General features: G+C 38.9%; 1 protein-coding gene across 1 annotated transcript in view; it reads right to left on the minus strand.

Annotated features, from left to right (window-relative positions):
* Positions 1-2,246: 2,246 nt before the first annotated feature.
* LOC306856946 (zinc finger protein GLI2-like) overlaps positions 2,247-20,072 on the minus strand; it is a 100,611-nt gene continuing 82,785 nt past the window's right edge. Inside the window, exons 7-14 of the mRNA XM_079396520.1 lie at positions 19,648-19,834; positions 17,907-18,017; positions 13,159-13,293; positions 11,082-11,231; positions 10,113-10,277; positions 7,298-7,579; positions 5,401-5,725; positions 2,247-5,211 (exon numbers count right to left, since the gene is read on the minus strand). Coding sequence (XP_079252646.1) covers positions 3,038-5,211; positions 5,401-5,725; positions 7,298-7,579; positions 10,113-10,277; positions 11,082-11,231; positions 13,159-13,293; positions 17,907-18,017; positions 19,648-19,834 — 3,529 coding nt within the window. The 3' untranslated portion in view covers positions 2,247-3,037. The remainder of the gene's footprint in view (positions 5,212-5,400; positions 5,726-7,297; positions 7,580-10,112; positions 10,278-11,081; positions 11,232-13,158; positions 13,294-17,906; positions 18,018-19,647; positions 19,835-20,072) is intronic.

The raw sequence follows: 20,072 nt of genomic DNA on the forward strand, positions 1-20,072 counted from the left end.
GCCATATAAATTGCAAAAAAGTAAAATGTTATTTCTTTGTAGATTATATAGCAACAACTTGGAAAACAGGCAAAACAGAAAAGATAAGAAGCATTATTTGAGAAAAAGGCATACTAATATAAAAAGCACAGACCTGTAACGGAACTAACTTTACTCTGCGCTGACATCATTTCTGATTTTTGTGAAAAAGGCTAATCAGTGGCCCAGTGCACTGACTAGCGGCATGCGTCTCGGCCTGCAGTGTGTTAATTAGCGTCTCGTTCTGCCCGTGTCTTTAATTGATTGATCGGCCGGTGTGTGTGTGGAGTTCTCTGGTCTGCTCTCACTGCTCACCCAATCCGTCACGCCGCTGCTCATGTGGACAGCAGCACTACATTACAGCATCGTTAGCTCAACGATCTCCTGAGCCCCGCTCTCAACACACACCATTACCAAGTCCCACAAGCCCGCGCTCTCCTTCTCCTATTATACCTGTCTGTCTTTCTCTGCGGCTCTCATTGGACTCTGAGGGGAAGTTAATGGATGCTCTTTTCCTGTCCCATATAAAGTTTCAGGTGACACTGTTTTGGATACTTTCAAGAGAAGCTGACATATCGTCATCTTAACAATGTTGTTAAACGGTACAATCCTTCCCTCATGAAAAAAAATTATAAAAATAAAATAAATAGATTAAAACATGGTTGCAGTTAAACTATGGTAACCACAAATGAAACCTGGTTTTGCTACACTAACCATAGTATAACCAGGAATCGAACAAAAGAGATTGAGCGCATGTAGGCTATTCTTTCCCTCACAGCCTCGTTTTCATTCCTGTCAAAATTTAAATATGGTGCTATCATTTTGTCGATTTTTTTTTTCTTCTAGAATTTCATATTTCACTGCCTCATTACATTTCACTTTTATCCAGATGAGGAATAATGCCACAAAAACAGTTCATGCTTGGAGTTTAGAAACATGAGAAGTGCCACGAAGTTCTCAGAAAAGCACAAGCTAGTAAAGATGACATGGATTTCAGCTCTCGTCTTGTAAAACCAATAAACCTGGTAACTTTAAGGTAGATGTAAGTGATGTAACAACTCTTACATAGAGACAATCCATCTACAGGAACACGTCAGAAACACATAACCAAAAGTTCACCCATACAGAAAAACACTTCCACTACTTTAAAATCCTCTGGTACTCTTGCCCCATAGACCTCCACTGTAAAAGCACTGTAAATATTTTACAAACTGAAGGATAAGTCAAAATTTTTGTCACTGGCAATCAATAGCATCTCAGAAATGCCTGTGATAATCAAAAACCATGCAAATATGAAATGAGTAAAAGTAGTATCATCTTTAGAAACAAATTGCTCTAGATAGCATGCACACTTTAATTGTCTTATATCATTTAGGCAGATGCAGTTCTCTCAGAAGGTCACTAGGGTCGCGTCCGTACAATGCCTTTCAACCCACTGCATGTGCTCTGGCAAGTTCCCTTTTGTCCGCTCTCAAACTTCAACGCTTCTTCCCTGATTTTTTTTCTTTTTCATCCTCAGGCTATTCCTCCTAAGGCTATTTTCCCTGCTCTTTCATTTCTCAGAGAGAATACGAAATTCCAGCAATCAGAAATGGGAGATCAAACGAGGCCTCAGCTGAATTCACTGTCAGAATAAAACCATTTGTTCCTGAGGCTTTTACTCCGAAGACCTCGTCCCTGGACCGTTTCCTCCTTCAAGTGTGTGTTTTATGTGGTTTAGGCAGCCACTCCTCTGGGTCAGTCTGCCACTGTTCATTTGAGAAAACATGGCGGTTTACTCCAGAACCTGCTCAGTATGCATAAGAGAACGCGTTCAGTTCTCTTAAAGTAGCCCGCTCTCAATCAAAATGAAAAGAAAAACCATTTCTAAAGTCATGTGACTGCCTTGGACTGTTGCCTGACATCAAGTGACCGACATGTGGCATACAATCAAGAGAAATGCATTACCAGCACAGGATAAGAGCAGATTGCATTTACATTCTACATCCATAAACACTCTAATACTATCATCACAAGAACAAAGCTCCAAAGACTCAATTCCTGTAGCTCAATCAGTGAAGAATGGTGCTAACAATGACCAGGTTATAGGTTCGAAAAGCAAGAACGGATGTGTACACTGAATGCAATGTAAACTGCTTTGCATAAAACCAAAGGCATTAAACTCTTAGTCAAATATTCTTCACAAACGCCCTGCGTATAAAATGAAGAAGCAAACAACACTGTAGTAGAAAAACAACAATATTGTATTTCATTAAAAATGTACAAAAGATATCAACATGATCCATTCTTGTAAAAGGAATCTGTGTACAACAGGACAGTTTAAACATGTCTCTGTATATTGAGTTCAACAGTCCATGACAATCAGTTGTGCGGTTTGCTCAGAGAGTTTGGTTTAGACTTGAGGGTCGCAGTTTTTTAGAGCGGGTAGGGTTAGGGTTAGGGGATCTTATGTTAGGGGATCTTATGTTCCTGTGATTCCATTCAGGTGTTCAGTAAATCAAAACGAAATGAGGGATTTCTGATTCTGAACCACACTTTCAAGTGTCAAGTTTTAACTGCATATTCATTTAGACCCTCTCTCCTGTCTAGTTCAAACAAGGATAGGAAGCATAATATTACATTTAATTTACAGAATATACAAAACCTCTTCATCTCCATTGAAGAGGACAGAAAAGATACAGTCCCATACTGCTAGAGTAATGTAATTCCTGCATATGCTTGTGCACAGCGAGGCACTTGTTCCTGTGTTCATGTCATCAATTTAGAAGTTGTATAAAAATACAGGACTGTCGCTTATCAAATTCTCTGTCTGTTCATATGTGCTGTACATACACTGGTCTAAGGCAAAGTATGGCTTCTTGAACAAAACAAAAAATGCTACCAAAATTTCAACTAATACTATACATAATACACTTTTAAAAAGCATGTAAAAATGTTTACGCAATATTATGTCCTTGTTCAAAGTCATACACCTTAAAAGCTGTCTCTTTAAATCTTGTGCTTGCACTTCCTGTTTTTCCTATGACATCATATTGAGGAACTTGCTCTCCTCTGCAAGCGCAGTCAGCATGGAGCCCATGTCTCCGATGGCCATGTTGCCGATTCCCGCAGGTACCGGGGGCAACGTCACTGAGTTCCTGGGCGTGGTGAGACGGGAGGAATTCTGGGATAGGCTGCGGAGGAGGGTGGGGCTTAAAGTTCCAGACATGAGGCTGGAGTGATCGCCATCATCCAGCATGGCGTCAAAGTCGATCTGCGGATGCTCTGCTCCATTTGAATCCACTGTGCTGGAGACCTGATTTGTTTCAGGGGAGCCCACGGTGGCCATGGCTGCGCTCTCTGCATCCGCCATTCCCAGACTGCTGGAATTGAACATGTGAATCTGCCCAGTGAAGAACATGCTGTTGGCATTTGTCCTGTTGACACCCACATCAGCCAATTTTTTGGGACTGGCCTCGGAGGTGTCATATGTGGGGCTAAAGTTGGATTGTGGGTAACCATGTTGCTGCGCTGCAGTTGTCGTTGGCCCTGAGGGCTGCCGGCTGTAGGGTTTGGGTTCTGTGGGCGGCCTTGGCTGTAGCAGTCCGTGGTTTCCGTTCAGCGTGGGATTCTGGGCTGGAATGCCATAGCCTTGCTGGTTGATGTTCATCTGGGAATAATTTCCCTGATTATTTGGAAAAGCGGCATTGCTTTGACTAGCCACTGGCTGAGCTCGTACCCTGTTATTCTGGACACTGCCAGGCTGTGCCGTCAGCGTTTTACCAGACGGACTCAGCAAACCTACACTGATGTCATTCGAAGCAGAATCCTGATGGTAACCATGCAGAAAGTTAGCCTGCTCTGTGTTAGCCGGGCGTAGTGGTTGCCTCTGGTTGATCCTCTGGGAATTAAATTCGTTATTCTGTTGCACGTGGCTCTGCTGGGCAGCATGTGCGAGGTTGTGACTCATCAGCCCAACTTGTTCGTTGGCGTTGACGTTCTGAAAGTGGCTGAGGTTTTGTTTTTGTTGGAGTGCGGTGAGGTTTCCCCGCCCTGATCCCTGCTTGGTTTGGCCGTGTGATGAATCCACTGTCCCCGAACTGACCTCATTCCACTGCACCGGCATCTGACTCTTACTGTCATTAGGGGAACCTGGAAACATCTGCTGGGAGCTTGGAGCTGCAGTTTGTCTCGTTATGGGATACATGTTGCCCTCCACCAAGGCTTGACGTCTCTGGTAATGGGACTGTTGTGGGGAGCCAAAGCTATGGATGCTCTGTCCAGGTTGGTGGCGGTATGCTCTCCCTGCATGTTGGACAGAATCTCCATTTTGAGATGTAAGGTACTGAACGACATCATCAGGCAATATCACTGCATCATCAAGACCATTGTTTTGATTGTCCATGTCACTCACCATGGTTTCCATCGCAACATTCTCAGAAATGCTAGGAGGTCGGGGTGGATATGGGTGGCGGTTTACATTACCCTCGGACTGGCTGTTGATTTGTGAAAAGTGTCGATTAAATGCAGGAGGGTGTAATGACTGATAGGGGTTCACATTGGACATGCTGTTGTAACGTTGCTGGAGGGAATGCTGCTCTGTGCCTACTCTTCTAACTGGGTCGCTTGCTCTTCGAGTGATCTTTCCCATCACCTCATGGGGCAAGACACTACGGTGAGCATGGCTGGTGTCACTACACCTTCTAGGAACTGAAGGGGGATGGATAGGGAGCGTGGCCATTTCATGGGAATCCCCTAACAGGGCCATCCGAGTCCTTAGGCTCATGCAGTCCATATTAGGAAGAGGGGTGGGTGGAGCGCCTCCTGTGGCAGCAGCATACCTGGCTTTGAGTCTATAGTGTTGGGCAGGAGTCAAACTGAGTAGACTGGGGAGTCCTCCACATTGGCTGGCCTCACTGGACCTTCTAGACAAATCGGTGGAAATGGGGTCGTAGGAGCCGGTTGAGCTGATGTTGTTAAGACGGCCACCAGGTTGCGAGGTTTGGCTGGACCGGCGGCTGGAATAGCATGGCGAGATTCCAGATGAACGACGGCTGACGGTGTAAGCCGAGCTCACGGTGCTGGCTAGGCTGTCACGACGCTCCACCAGCTGACTCAGAACCGTAGTCTCTCCAGGACAAAGGTCGCCCATGCGTGGGCTGGAGATGGAAAGTCCTGGATCACACAGAACTCCAGAACCTTCCAATAAAGAACCTGCAACAGAGAATAGCTGAATTTAGAGAAATAAAAACTGGATTTGGGGTAGGGTTGTGATGGTGAGGAAATTTTCCCACCGGTTAATCAACGTGTGACAACACCGACTATCACAGCAAGCCTAATTTGGGGATGCAACAGTGGTGGAAAAGTGATCAAATCTATAATCTTTTCAGTTTGTTTACTCACCGATATTGATGGGTGGAAGCTTTGTGCTGGGGGCAGGAGGAGTGGGGTTTGCCCAGGAGCATGAGTCCCTCACCGATTTCAGCCTTTCCTGCTTCAGGTGTGTGAGTCTATAAGCAGGGCTAGCGTTCTTCCGAAGATGGAGGCCCAACATCCCTGTGGAGACAGTGGAATCCACAAGGGGCACATCGTCCAGGGCGCTCAGATCTCCCATGCTGCCCCCGCTGTGTCCCGTCGGCTCTACTCCACCGTCATAGTGGGAGGCACTGCCAAGTGGTGACGGCTCGCTGCTACATGATGACTGACCACCAGGGCTGGACTGATACATCTGAGGGGGACAGATGGAAAGTTTGATTACTCAAGAAACTCAATGGAGAGAATGTCCAAAAAGGGACAGAATGCAAACACAACGCTTACAATCACTTTCCCAAGTGTAAATTGCAAATAATGAGCATACTGAGTCGAGGTTTGGGAAAACACCCTTCCTCTAGACACATCCCATGTCTTTTTCCTCCCCCTCACAATTTTCTCAGAAAGCTAGGTTAAGTGCCTGACAAATCGTTATTTCCTATGGCAACCTCTTTGTGCATTATGCATGGGCCTGGAATGAATGCACAAAGGGGAATGCTCTCAACATACATAAGGTATGCACGTCTTTCTAGTCACGTCATTTGACAGCGCATCCCTTCATCCCTTGAATGATGCAAATGTATTCTGTCCCCACGTGAACGGGGGAGCCGTTCTTGATCACAGCTTGATCACTGGCACTATTTGTTCAGGACACAAAAACAGTCCCACTGATATAATATTAATCCACTAATGGCTTTTATCCTTGAGTGCCGGGCGGGAGCGTTAGATCTCGGGACTGTGGGGGGATTGGGCTGGATTGTTGGGGTGGAAGCCCATGGGAAATTAGAAGCCCTCTGTGCGCCAACAGATCTCAGGCAATTACACAATGAAGGGGTCCAAATTTTTTGATGCAGTGATGAATTCAACACCCAAATATCTTTGACAGAAAGAGGTGTACTATCATACTGTATCCTGAATTTGATTTTACAGCTCTGTGTGAGCTTTTCATGATATAACCCCACGGAAAAAAAGAAAACATTAAACATAAAAAAGAGAGAATCGTGTACAAGACATTTACCATGCATACTGTAAATGGGCAGCTGACATACACAGAAATGTCGAAATTAAAAAATGTGTATAGAAATCCAATTTAAATATGCTGGGAAACCAATCAATTAGCGTCTTGAGTGACTCCAAAAAACAAGTTCTAAATGGCCAATCCCTTGGTGATCCTTGAAAATATTGCAAATCAGGACACCAACAGGAATTTTAGTTTGTTAAAAAAGTTGTTAGTTTGAAAAGAAGAAGATATATTTGTAATGTATGTGCAGTTACTTTCATATTCATTTCCTTCACACAAATATATTTTGATGTTGGAAAAGAGGTCAAAATCCTGTCGTTTGTCAACTGCCCAATAAAAATAACTGTGGAAACCGACTGATATTAAGACATTAAAAGAGGATCTGCCCTCACCTCAGTAAAGTCTGTCCTTACGGAAAGTGTATGGGAGAGAAACAGGAAAGAGATAGCAGGAAGCACATGTAGAGAGAGCAGTTAAAGATGGACACATCACTGCAGCATGCTTTGTTAGTATGTCTGGATTAGCATAACCTCTGATGGACAAAAACATTTTAATGTATATTTAATCAGCAATGAATAATATATTTGGGAGTACAGATTACAGGCATGCAAAAAACGACTCTTGTTATTCAAATTACATACATTTTGTTATGCATCCATAAAGATCAAACAGAATCGCTTTTTTGGGGCCAGAAACATACTTGTGTAGAGTTTGTTTTGGGCCTTATTCACACTAGAATCTAGATCTTACCATAGAGTTCTCTGTTTTTATGGACTTGACCTGCAGATAGTCCTCGACTCCTCTAGTTGTGCTGTTGGCTTCGAGTTTCTCCTCCGCCGTTCGGACCGAAAGCTTGGTTCCCGCTTCGTTCTCTCCATTCTCCTTGGGCGGATGAGGTCGGGATGGCAGGTCGCCGCGTTGTTTCTTGGTGACGTGAGCTTCGGGGCCGTGGACGGTTTTGACGTGCTTCCGGAGGGAGCTGGGATCTGTGTAGCGCTTCGTGCAGCCCGGGATCTTACACACGTAGGGTTTCTGCGGAGATAAATATCCCTCGGTTTCACATGACCCTCTAACAGTCAAATGTACGACTTTGAATTAGAGTTTTATCTCTTCCTGTTAAGTCAGATTATCTTCAAATGGAGCGGTAGATGAATGCACAATTAGAGGAATAAATTACGACGCGTGCGCTGACATACTGATTGTGCGAATGCTAAGCATTTGTGATGCATGGCTGTTTACTAATAAAGTTGAGATGAAATAATCTTTCTCCCTCCTTAAGCTCGTGATGGATCAACCCAGAATGGAAATGGCGCCAGGTTTCATTTTCTATGTGCGGTCTGCAGGTGGTCTGTTTCTCCGTTGGGGACGTGCTTGATTCTCACTAATGTATTGTGGGTTGCCGTACTCATTAGCTTCACAGCTCATTATTCACACGCACACGTTGCCGGTTAATGGGACAGCGTTGGGCGTCCAGGAGCAATCACTACACATGATGAGGGAATGCGTAAACAAATCTAATTCTGGCCTAAATTTGTTAGCGTATGCTGAAAATGGCACATTTACATAGCATTAGGCAGTTAGCAGATCCTTAATGCCACAGTGAAGTAGATGATCTGATCCTTCCTCTGAAGAATGACTAGTGGGGCGGCACACACCTGAAACTCCCGCGTGGACGACGTTAACTGATCTAATGGAGTCGACCCACGTCTTTGCTCGGAGTTTATAGGAATATTTTGTCATAAGCTGCTCACCCTCATGTTGCTAGTTGATTGATAGCGCTTTGTGACTGAAAAGTCTCATGGTCACCATCCACTTCCACTGTATGGAAAAGAGTAGCTTAAATGTCACATAATTTGTCAAGATGAAGTCTAGGTCACCCCAATATTAAAAAATTAATTATTTTTTAAAGAAAATTAAGCCTATAGGACCATTAAGATTGTTTGCATTTTGACAGTATTTTCATGATTCACCTTCCTAATTATAATTACAATTTTGATTATTACCATGAAAATGTCATTCTCATTACTGTAATGCAGAAATACTTAGAATAATATTTATTAATGTACTTTACAAAATATTTATACATCATGATAGCATCTGTTGTACTGCTGTTTTATTTTTTTCAATTAAAGGGGTCATGCCCATTTTCCATAAATTGATACAGTATGATTCTTTAGGGTCTTAATGAAAAGTCTATAACATACTTTGGTTAAAATTTCTCAATGGTAGTGTAAAAAACACCTCCTTTAGACTGTCAAAATCAGCTTTTCAGCAAGCCATTCTAGTCCATGTTGCTTTAAATGGTAATGAGCGCTGCTGACCCCGCCCCTCTCTTCCGTGGAGTGATGAGCAGACTCTAAACTTCAGCCGCACAACTGGCTAACTAGCACATTATTAGGCGATTTGCAAAGATTCATAAAAACCCTTATACTCGCTACTTTTGTAGATAAAGCTGGATCACGAATGATTCGCGCGAACATAGACGCATTTAGGCAGATCGGGGATCAGCCCATTCTCTTCAAAGCGAAAGTAACGTTAATCACCTGCGTCTTCAGCGGCTCAGATGTAGGAGTAAATAACGACTGCTATATTCATTATTACATCCAACAATGTCGACACAATGGCGGACAGCTCTCAGCTCACTCAGGACGGGTCTAAGGTAAGACGGTCTTGTCAATCAAGTATCATGGGAGCGGCCTGCAGAACTACGTCATTCTGACAGGACTCTGAAATAGGGATTTAAAAAAAAAACACTGGGGGGATTTTTATCATTATAGGATGGATGTGTACACACACTTCCAACACACATTTATGTTCAAATAACTTGTAAAGTGAATTTTGCATCTGATGACCCCTTTAACTATTTATGCGTATTTAAATACAGTACAGTATTCTGATTGGCTGTAATACAGTAAATTATGAAGTAATTTATTTTTATTTGTACAATATTAGTTATTTATTATTAGTTCATTAATATAATATATATTATTAGTAAAATATTGATACTATTTATTACTTTACTGAATTACATATACATCATGGTAGCATTTGTTGTACTGCTACTGTTTTATTTATTTTCAATTAACATGGTATGCTTATTTAAATAAAATGTATTACAATATTGGCTGTCATACAGTAAATTCTAAAAATAATTGTACTTTACTAAAATATTTATACATTATGATGGCATTTGTTATACTGTGGTTGTATTTATTTATGTTTATTAAAATTAAGTATTTTGATTGGTTGTAATACCTTAAATTATGTAAATGTCAAAAAGAAAATAATCTGCAAAACATCTTAAAGGTCCAATTATATATAAATATTTTAATATATTTGAAGTTTTAGTAATGTGTGTGTATATACACACACACACACACACACACACACACACACACCCTCACATACACATTTTTTTTTTTTTTTACATTGTGGTTTGAAATATATCCTGGATATGTTCATATTTGAGTCGTGTATGAATGGCAAGAAAGAAAGTAGATGAATGCTGTTAATGTAAACACTTTGACTGCAGAGTTGTGCCGGATGAAGACGAGTGTATGTTTACCTCATTGGAGTGTGTGCGGTTCTGGTGTTTGGCTCGGTCCGAGGCGTTGGAGAAGGCCTTGTTGCAGCCCTCGTGCTCACACACATAGGGTTTCTCTCCAGTGTGTGAGCGCAGGTGTGTTTTCAGATTCTCCAGACGTGAGTATGCCTTAGAGCAGCCCTCGAACTGAAACACACACACATTCATAAAGCTCATCTGACAGATGCTTTTATAAAAAGCCACTTGCTTTGCAATTTAAGTTTTTTTTTTAATATAAGTATATTATGTTTTTTAATATTTTTTAATAATGCACCTTGGTGTTGCTAGTGCCATGATGTATTGTTTGGAATTCACACTGAATTATGCTTGACATAAAACACTTTAACATGTTTAATGTATATGTGTGGATATAGTTGTGTTTAGTGTGGGTTTACTTGGCCGTAGTTTGGGGACACAAACACAAGTTTTCTTAGCTGTTGTTTTTTGGATATTTCTAAATTATTATTATTATTATTATTATTGATAATTTCATAAATTTTATAAAGTATAAAAATCCAAGTTTTCTTAGCTGTAGTTTGAGGACACTGCATTTAATTTAATTTTTTGGCTGTAGTATTGGGACATTTTTAAGTATGTATGTATTTTTTTTATGCATTTTTAAAGAATAAAAATCCAAGTTTTCTTAGCTTGTAATTTTGGGACATTTAAATTTATTTTTAAAAATTCCAAATATTTTTTAAAAATAAAAATGTATTTAAATATATTTAGTTGTAAATTTGGGTCATTTGCATTACTCATTTTTTAAATTTTATTTTGTATACATTTTTTAAAGTATATAAAAAAAATTTCTTAGCTGTGGTCTAGGATCATTGACATTTTTATTTTTTTGAATGCTTATTTAAATGATAAAAATGCAAGCTTTCTTTTATGGTTAGAGTTCATCTGTACTTCAGACAGCTAGTTAACTGAAGGTGTGTGCGACTGACTCACAGTGCACTTGTGCGGCTTCTCCCCGGTGTGTCTGCGCATATGAACCACCAGCATGTACTGCGCTTTAAAGGGCTTCTGCTCGCGCGAACACTCCTCCCAGCGGCACACGAACTCCTTCTTCTCCCCGTGGATGTGTTCGTTATTGATGTGCTGCGAACACACAAACACAACAGCTCACTTTCACTCTGTGTCTCAGACGTCTCGCCTCCCTTTGTAATGTCAGTGTTGTGTTTAAGGTCTAATTGGCCGTGCCATTTTCACGTGTCGTGTGAAAAAACAGCACAATTGGCATCGTTTGGACGCAAGACTTAGGAAAATAAAGCAATTTGAGCTTCTGAGGAGCCCATTTGCCTATTGGCCAATTGAAGAGCAGTGCTATCCATCATGAGCGTTCCTGTCAGACAGGAATAAGAAAATGTGATGGTGTGTGATTGTGAGAGAGTGTTTAAAAACTGTCTCTGGTGATGGAAGAGAAACCTCAGATCTGAGAGAAACAAATGTGCAATTACTAACACACTCTCTGTGTACTTACGCAAACGGCTTTTAAGGGATTCTTGGTGATGTAAAAAAAAAATGCGGCTCCTGTGCATTTCAAACACTGCGGGATCGTTTCTCTTCACTTTTCTTAATCATTTTTGAAGCCTCAGTGTCTTTGAATCAACTGTTTTCTGTTGAACATTCAAGTCAAAATCAATCACTTAGAGAAGTAGCCTGAACTTTATTTAAACACACACACACACACGCTATTAAAGTTTGAATTGGGTCAAAAGAGTTTGTCTGGAGCGTGTTCACGACTGACTGCTTTCTGTGTGATGGTTTGATGTGCTTTCCTGGTCTATCCCAGCATGCACTTGTCCTGTGGCGTTTCTATGGCATTCCAGCCGATCAGTGAAGCAGAAAGAGAGACGGAGAGAAAGAGCTGTTCGTCCCACTGAAACACACTGATTCACTCTCACTGTCCCTTCAGTCACTCAGTGAGATCTTCACTAGATCACACACTCGTGATCGTCTGTTTACACAAGTGATACACACCGATAACGGCTCATTACAGGCTTAAAGAGGAACACAGTGCCTGTGTGTGTTTTATCAGTGATCTGGAGCAGTTCAGTGCTGTACAACAAGATGGAAAGTCTTCAGATGTGACCATAATGACACTCTTTGTGGAGGATTTGTGTGTGTGTGTGGATTGTTTCCAGCTCCTGAATGATTCTGAATATTGAATATACAGATAATTAAAAAAAATTATCTAAGCATTAAATTATTATAAATAAGATTAAGATTTTTAATTATAATTAATTATATACAAATACCGGTATATATAATATAATAAAACATAAAAACAATTATGGATTTACATCAACTTCTAACATTGAACAAACATCAAATTTTGGCTGGAAATGAAAATTACATTAACCTACTAGATGTTAATCTCCAGTATTTTAAAAAACAAGAAGTAAAAATTAAATGATATATATATATATATATAATTAATGTTATATATTAATTATATAAACTATGTAGAATATTTATTATGATTATATATATATATATATATATACTTATACTTATTTAAGTCTTTCTGTCATGTATTTATTTTCTTGGATTGTTAACCTGTGGTATTCTAAAACTGCTCAGGTCCACATGGACATTTCAGATCATCTGCTGAGACAGATTTACGCTGTGGCCTTTGAGCCACAGGTCATGAGGTCAGAGGTCAGTGCCTCGGTCAAAACTGAGTCGCTAAATTTAGGTAAAAGACGGGACACCTGTGGACCACATTGTACACAAAAAAAGTAAACGCTTTGTCATAATGTCATGTCCAATCTGATTGGCCAATTCCTCACTATAAATGCAGGTGAAGTGGGCTCTTCCTGTCTAAGTGGACGGTTTGTGGCTATAATAAGTTGCATAAAAATTGGAGGTGTTTAGAACCTAATAAATGTTGATTCTGCTGGTATTCAGTGATAAGTTGACCCTGTTCCAATTGAGCGCAACTCTGAAATGCTCACCTGTGTCAGCCGTCTGTCAGACTATCCCATAACCACACACACACACACACACACACACACACACTTACATGCACCAGCTGTTCCTGTGTGTCGTACTCTTTGCCGCAGCCCTCCCAGTGGCAGTTGGTCTCGTACACCACCTCAACCTCCTGCTTGCAGTCGTCCAAGTCTTCCTTCAGGTCCACTGCGCCGCACAGATGATCCTGAGGGGGAACAGCAGCGTTACAGCATAAACGCTCTTTAGCGGACCACTTTGTTAGCAAGAGAAAATGGGTCTCATTTGGTATTAATTTACGTAAATTATTTGTAACTGGATTATTACACAAGAGATCTTCTGATGAAAAATGTCTCCCTATTGTTAATGAATTTGGAGTATTCTAAATAAGTTAATGAATTTGCATAAAACACCATCTCCATATAAAGGGCTTTTCAGAACAGCATTAATTTTCTTACTCTTTATATATAAAATGAAATTTATTTAATTTTCAGTGTCTATGTATAAAATTTCATCTTAACTAATTTATAATGACACCCAGACAATGGGATATTTGCATCTGTGTGACCAACAATTGACAGACATATACCACCAACATAGGACAGACATTGAATTTTGGATGGAAATGAACATTGGTTTGACATCAAAACCCAGCGTTGAAATTTGGTTGGAAATAAAAATTGGGTCAACGTTAAAACCCAGCGTAGGTTGATGTCAACCTCAACTTTGGCATTACATTAACTTCTAACAATAAACACATAGAATTTTAGTTGGATAGGAAAATTGGGTTGATGTCAAAAGCTAGTGTTGGTTTTAAATTCAATCGTTGAATTTTGGTTGTAAAAACTGGGTTGATGTTAAAACCCAATATTGACTTGACGTCAGCCTCCAACATTGAGTTTACATACAAAATCCAATAATGACTTGATGTCCTCCTCCAACACTGAACAAACATAAAATTTTAGTTAAAAATGCAAATCAGGTTGCAGTCAAAACTGCAAATTGACATCAATTTCCAAAATATGACAGACTGGAATTTTAGCTGGAAATAAAAATTAGGTTGATGTTAAAACCCAGTGTTGGATTGATGTCAACCTCCAACTTTGGCTTTACATTAACCTCCAACATTGAACACGTTGAACTTTGGTTACAAATGACAATTGGGTTGACGTCAAAACCTAGTGTACGTTTGAGGTCAACCTCCAACATTGGACAAACATTGAAATTTGGTTGGAAACAAAAAAAGGTTGACATTAAATCCCAGAGTTGGCTTGAAATTTCCACCAAAATTGGACAGATGTTAAATTTTGGTTGGAAGTGAAAATTAGGTTGACAACCCAGTGTTGGCCTGATGCCAGCTTCCAACATTGTACAGATGCTGAATTTTGGTTGTAAAAATCGGATTGATGTTAAGTCCCAACATTGGCTTGATGTCAACCTTCAACACTGAACAGAGAGTAAATTTTGGTTAAAAATTAAAATCAGATTGCAGTCAAAAGTCAATGTTGACGACGTTAAGTCCAGCATTGCACAGATGTTTAATTTTGTTTGGAAATGAAAATCACGCTGACGTCAAAACGCAATGTTTGCTTGACGTCAATCTACAACACTGAGTAGACATTGAATTTTGGTTGGAAACGAAAATTGAATTGACATCAAAACCCAAGCATTAGACAGATGTTGAATTTTGATTGGAAACGAAAATTGAATTGACATCAAAACCCAAGCATTGGACAGATGTTGAATTTTGATTGGAAACGAAAATTGAATTGACATCAAAACCCAAGCATTGGACAGATGTTGAATTTTGATTGGAAACGAAAATTGAATTGACATCAAAACCCAAGCATTGGACAGATGTTGAATTTTGGTTGGAAACGAAAATTGAATTGACATCAAAACCCAAGCATTGGACAGATGTTGAATTTTGGTTGGAAATGAAAAACAGGTTGACGTCAAAACCCAAACACTGGACAGACGTTGAATTTTGTTTGCAAACGAAAATCATATTGACATCGAATTTGATATCAAAAAAACGTTGAATCTTGCTTAGTCTCAGCCTCAGACGTCACGCCCACGGAACGTCTGATGCATATGGCACACTTTTCTGGAAACACTTCAGGAATGTTGAAGTCGTAATCTGACTGGTTGAATTAAACCGGATTTCCGGGAGACACGAGTGTTGCGTTTATTTTCTGTCCGCCGGGAAACAAAGATGCCGTGGTGCCAAACCCCCCCATTAAAGAAAAAAGCTGTCGTGTTTACAACCGTGACGATGAACGCTTATCAGGGTCAACTAAACGCTGGATTTTCAAAAGTATGTGAAATACTAGTTCGCGGCATATAATCTTTAAAATACATCCAAGAGTTTCACACACCGGTTTGTTATTGTGGCGACATTTCCACGCCCCAAAACGTGACGCTAAATGAAACGAACTATGATTGGTTGTTTGACATGTCGGTCAGACGGCCTCATGGGCGGGCCTTGGCCAATGAAAGCGGACATATATTCCAGACCTTCTGCCGTCAGTCTGAAGGTCTGGCTATGCGAGACTAAATCTTAATACCATGAGTTAAAACCAACAAAATATCAATGTCAGCTGTCGCCACTTTTCTACGTGAAACTGATGTTATATATTCAACCTATTTTCAATCCAATATCAACACCTTGTGACATTAGTGGCTATTAGATTGACAAACGGCGTGCGAAACGTGCCGTTGTGCTCAATATTGGCACTCCCTGAATGCTGATGTATTATTTACAATGTGCAATATTGGACAGACATAAAATGTTGGTTGAAAACAAAAATTGGGCCGGCGTCAAAACTTAAACACTGGACAGATTTTGAATTTTGTTTCCAAATGAAAATCGTGTTTACATTGAAATCCAGTATTGGTTCAACATCAAAAAAATGTTGAATCTTGCTTAATACCATGACTTAAAATCAACAAAATATCAATGTCATCAGTCGTCACTTTCCTAAGCGAAAGTGACGTTATATATCCAACCTATTTTCAACCAAATATCAACCCCTTGTGACATTAGTGGCCACTGGGCAGACAAACGGCATGCGAAATGTGCCGTTGTGCTCAATATTGGCACTCCCTGAATGCTGATATATTATTTACTCAACAAGAATCGTAGTATGAAGACGAAGCATTAATTGTGCGCTTGTAGAGACGCGTGTGTGGTGTTAAGAGCGATCGGACCGCTGCAATGCTGTGGGTAGCGATGCAACACACACGCGCGGCATGCTGACTGCAGCATGTTTATCTCTGCCCCGTGAGCTATCTTCATCAATTCTGTTGGCCCCAAGACGATGCCAGCCACCTTATTCCCCATGCATCAAGCACCAACCTGCCTCACCGCCAAGAGCAGCCGCAGATTTGTCAAAAGATGAGCCGCGCGAGAGAGAGAGAAAGAGAGGGGGGAAAACTCTCAGGTGACAATAACGGCCGGCCAATATTTCATTAAAATGAAGTGCTCTGGCACAGTTTACACGGCCGCGAGAGAAACGCAGCAAGCGAGCCAGTGCGTGTAATGCTCTTATCAGCTGGAGTTTTTCTTGCGCAGTGCGTGTGAAGAAGGGGGTCAGGGGAGGCCGGTGGCTCCCGGGGGCCTCCTGGCCCGTCATTGATCAGTACGGAGCGTTTCCGAGAGAAAAATCCACAGTTTTTTTTCGGAATAACAAGATGCCTTTCGCCTCCTGTTGTTTCTTTACGTTTTCCGTCTTCTGTTCCCTAATCTAGTGAGCTGCCTACCTAGACAGCATTTTAAGGGATCATAGAAGATTTCAAGTCAGATTCATTAGAAGCATCTCATGTGTGTTTCACATAGAAAGCTATCCCAGAATGCACGGCTACAACCTTATAAAAAATCTAATATGCATTCAAGAGATGCTGTTTTTAAATGTATATTATTTATTAATGAAAAATATTGCCAATAAAAATAGTTATAATAAATCTAATTAGAATGGAAATTAACATTAATATAACTTATTCATTTATTTTTAAATACACCACACATGCACATTAATGTTTTACTATTTTTGTATTAATATAAAATATATATAATTATTGTAAAATTGTATTATTAATCTAATAAAGAATATTTTATTTTAATATTTATTATATAAATTATATTTAAATTTTTGTAAAATTATTATAATACATTCCACTTAATATTACTATTAAAATGTAGTATAATTATAAGCACATAATATAAATATAATACATTAAATCTGCAGTGAATATTAATCTAAAATTAATTAATATATAATAAAATAGTTAAATCTAATTACAATGGAAATTATTATAATTTATTTTTCTACTTTTAATGCAATTTTTAAATACTACAATACACTGCACACACAAAAATAAATATAGATATAATTTAATTACATTAACTTAATTAATTAATATTATATATTAATATAATCCATTCTACTTTATATTAACATTATTGGATATTATGAATATTATTATAAAATAATTAATGAATTAATATAAATATATTTTAATGACAAATTTATTTATTAATATTATATATTAATATAATCCATTCTACCTTATATTAATATTCAAATATAATATAAAAGCTGCAGTAAACATTATATTTTAAATTATACATGAATTCATTAATTAATATAAATATATTGATATATTCATATAACAAAATGTTTTTTATATAAATAATAACATTGAATTTACTCAATATTTGTGTGTGGACCTTGAGGTTCCAGTTGATTTAGGATGTTGACTTCTATGATGTAGACAAGTCAGCTCACTAGGTTTTGTGAAAGAGTCACAGTATTTTCTTACCGGAGAGCAAGGCGACACAGGTTGCGGCCCGTCCAACTCTGTCTTGACCTTTGACCTCTTGTTGTTCAGGGGGTTTACAGTGCTGCTGACTGCAGAGTCGCCATTTGTGTTCTAAGGAACGAGGGAAGAAAAGAGAGAGCAGCAGTCAGTATGGAGATGCCACCGTCTGCAGTGAGCACATGTGATGTGAACGCAGCAGCGCTAAGCTGCGACGCTCGCTGCGACCCAAAGTGCTGACAGAGTCAATGTGCGGTTTGGAAACGCTGTTTCTGCTCGCCTGAACGTGACAGCAGCGCAACCACAGAGAAACCATAATGAGTGTGCAGCTTCAACTATCTGCTCTAATAATAATCAGGCTGATTTTATTTATTTTAAATGTATTTATTTTTTAACATAATTAACTCTTTCCCCGCCAAACACGGGATTTTCCCACGTTCTCACTGTTATACACTAGGGGGACGCTATTACGCATCTCCTGAATGAGTCTGTAATGTGCCGATCAAAAACACAGACCAGGAAGATGCAGAAAAGATCAATCTCATATGTAAGCATATGCATATGAAAAATAATGCGATCGTCAACACTAACCGTGTATAAATGAAAACTGTCTAATGTTACAGAGTGAAATGTGGATCCAGAAAGTGGTAAGGGCCTGTGCAAGCTTTTGAGTGCTGATGGAAGCCATATAATATTACTGAATATGATCCAGATGTAGTATTTGATAAAAATGCGATTTTCTTAGCTTTTTGCTCAAAATGTTGCTTTTTTAATGGAACTTACCTACATTCAGGTGTTGATAAAAAAACAATGCTTGAAGCTAGAAAACAGTTTTTTTCTTGTTTGAAAGTAGAGGGTCTGGTCTTTATTTTGATGTATTGCATGTTCAGATAGTCATACAACAAAATATTCAAAAATTATCAAAAATGCTGGCGGTGGCTGGCAACTTTTTTTCAAAAATGCTGGCGGGGAAAGAGTTAATGAATTAATATATAAACAATTAATGTATAAAAGGTGCTGCACAAATATATAAATAATAATAATTTGCACAATTATTATATAACAAGAATATTTTTTTTAGAATTGTATTATTTTATTAATAACAATATTATTTGTATAGCACCGTTTATACATAAAACATTAATAATAATAATAATATAGTATAAAATATTATAAAATATTTATTTATTATTATTATTACTACTATTACTAATTATTATGTATAAAAGGTATAATAATAATAATAATAATAGTAATAATAATACTTTACAATAAATTATTTAATCAATGATTATATTTTCATTATTATTATTATTATTTTTACTACTACTACTATTATTTATTTGTATAGCACCTTTTGTACATAACATTAACAACAACAACAATAATAATAATAATAATAATATAAAATGTAATAATTTATTATTAAATATTTATTTATTATTATTATTATTACTACTATTACTAATTATTATGTATATGTATTATGTATAAAAGGTGCTATACAAATATAATAATAATAATAATAATAGTTTACAATAAATTATTTAACCAATGATTATATTTTCATTATTATTATTATTATTATTATTATTATTATGTATTTGTATAGCACCTTTTGTACATAAAAATAAATAAATAAATAAAAAAATTAAACTAATATAAAATGAAACGATTAAAAATCATTGTAAGAAACTGCTGTGAGGCTGATGAGTGTGATTGTGTTGGTGAAGCGCTGGGGTACCTTGGTCTCGGGGTCGCTGGCGGCGGGCGTCTGCATGGCGGAGAGGCTCAGCGGGTGTCTGCTGGAGAAGGTGGGAGACGGCTGGAGGAGCGGCGGTGTGTGTCCGAAAGCACTGAGGCCTCTCTGCTGGCTCAACAGCTGCTGATACGCCACCGGATTGATGGAGTGTGGGAACGGGAACGACGGACTGCAGCACAAGAGCAGGAGATCAGCATGAGCTGTACGTGCAAAAAACACTCACATTCAATCCAGTCTGTAGCTGCAGTGTTGCCAGGGTCGCGGTTTTCTGGGCTAGTTTTATAATGTACTGCGGTAAACTAAAGTTTATCTATAGACGCATCTATAGACTAATAAGGACATGAACACATGAAGTTCATCTTCAGAGCCTCCGAGAGTCACTTCAGGGCTTTTCACCGTTTCATTTG

This window comes from Barbus barbus (assembly GCF_936440315.1).
Source record: "Barbus barbus genome assembly, chromosome: 37".
NCBI lineage: Eukaryota > Metazoa > Chordata > Actinopteri > Cypriniformes > Cyprinidae > Barbus > Barbus barbus.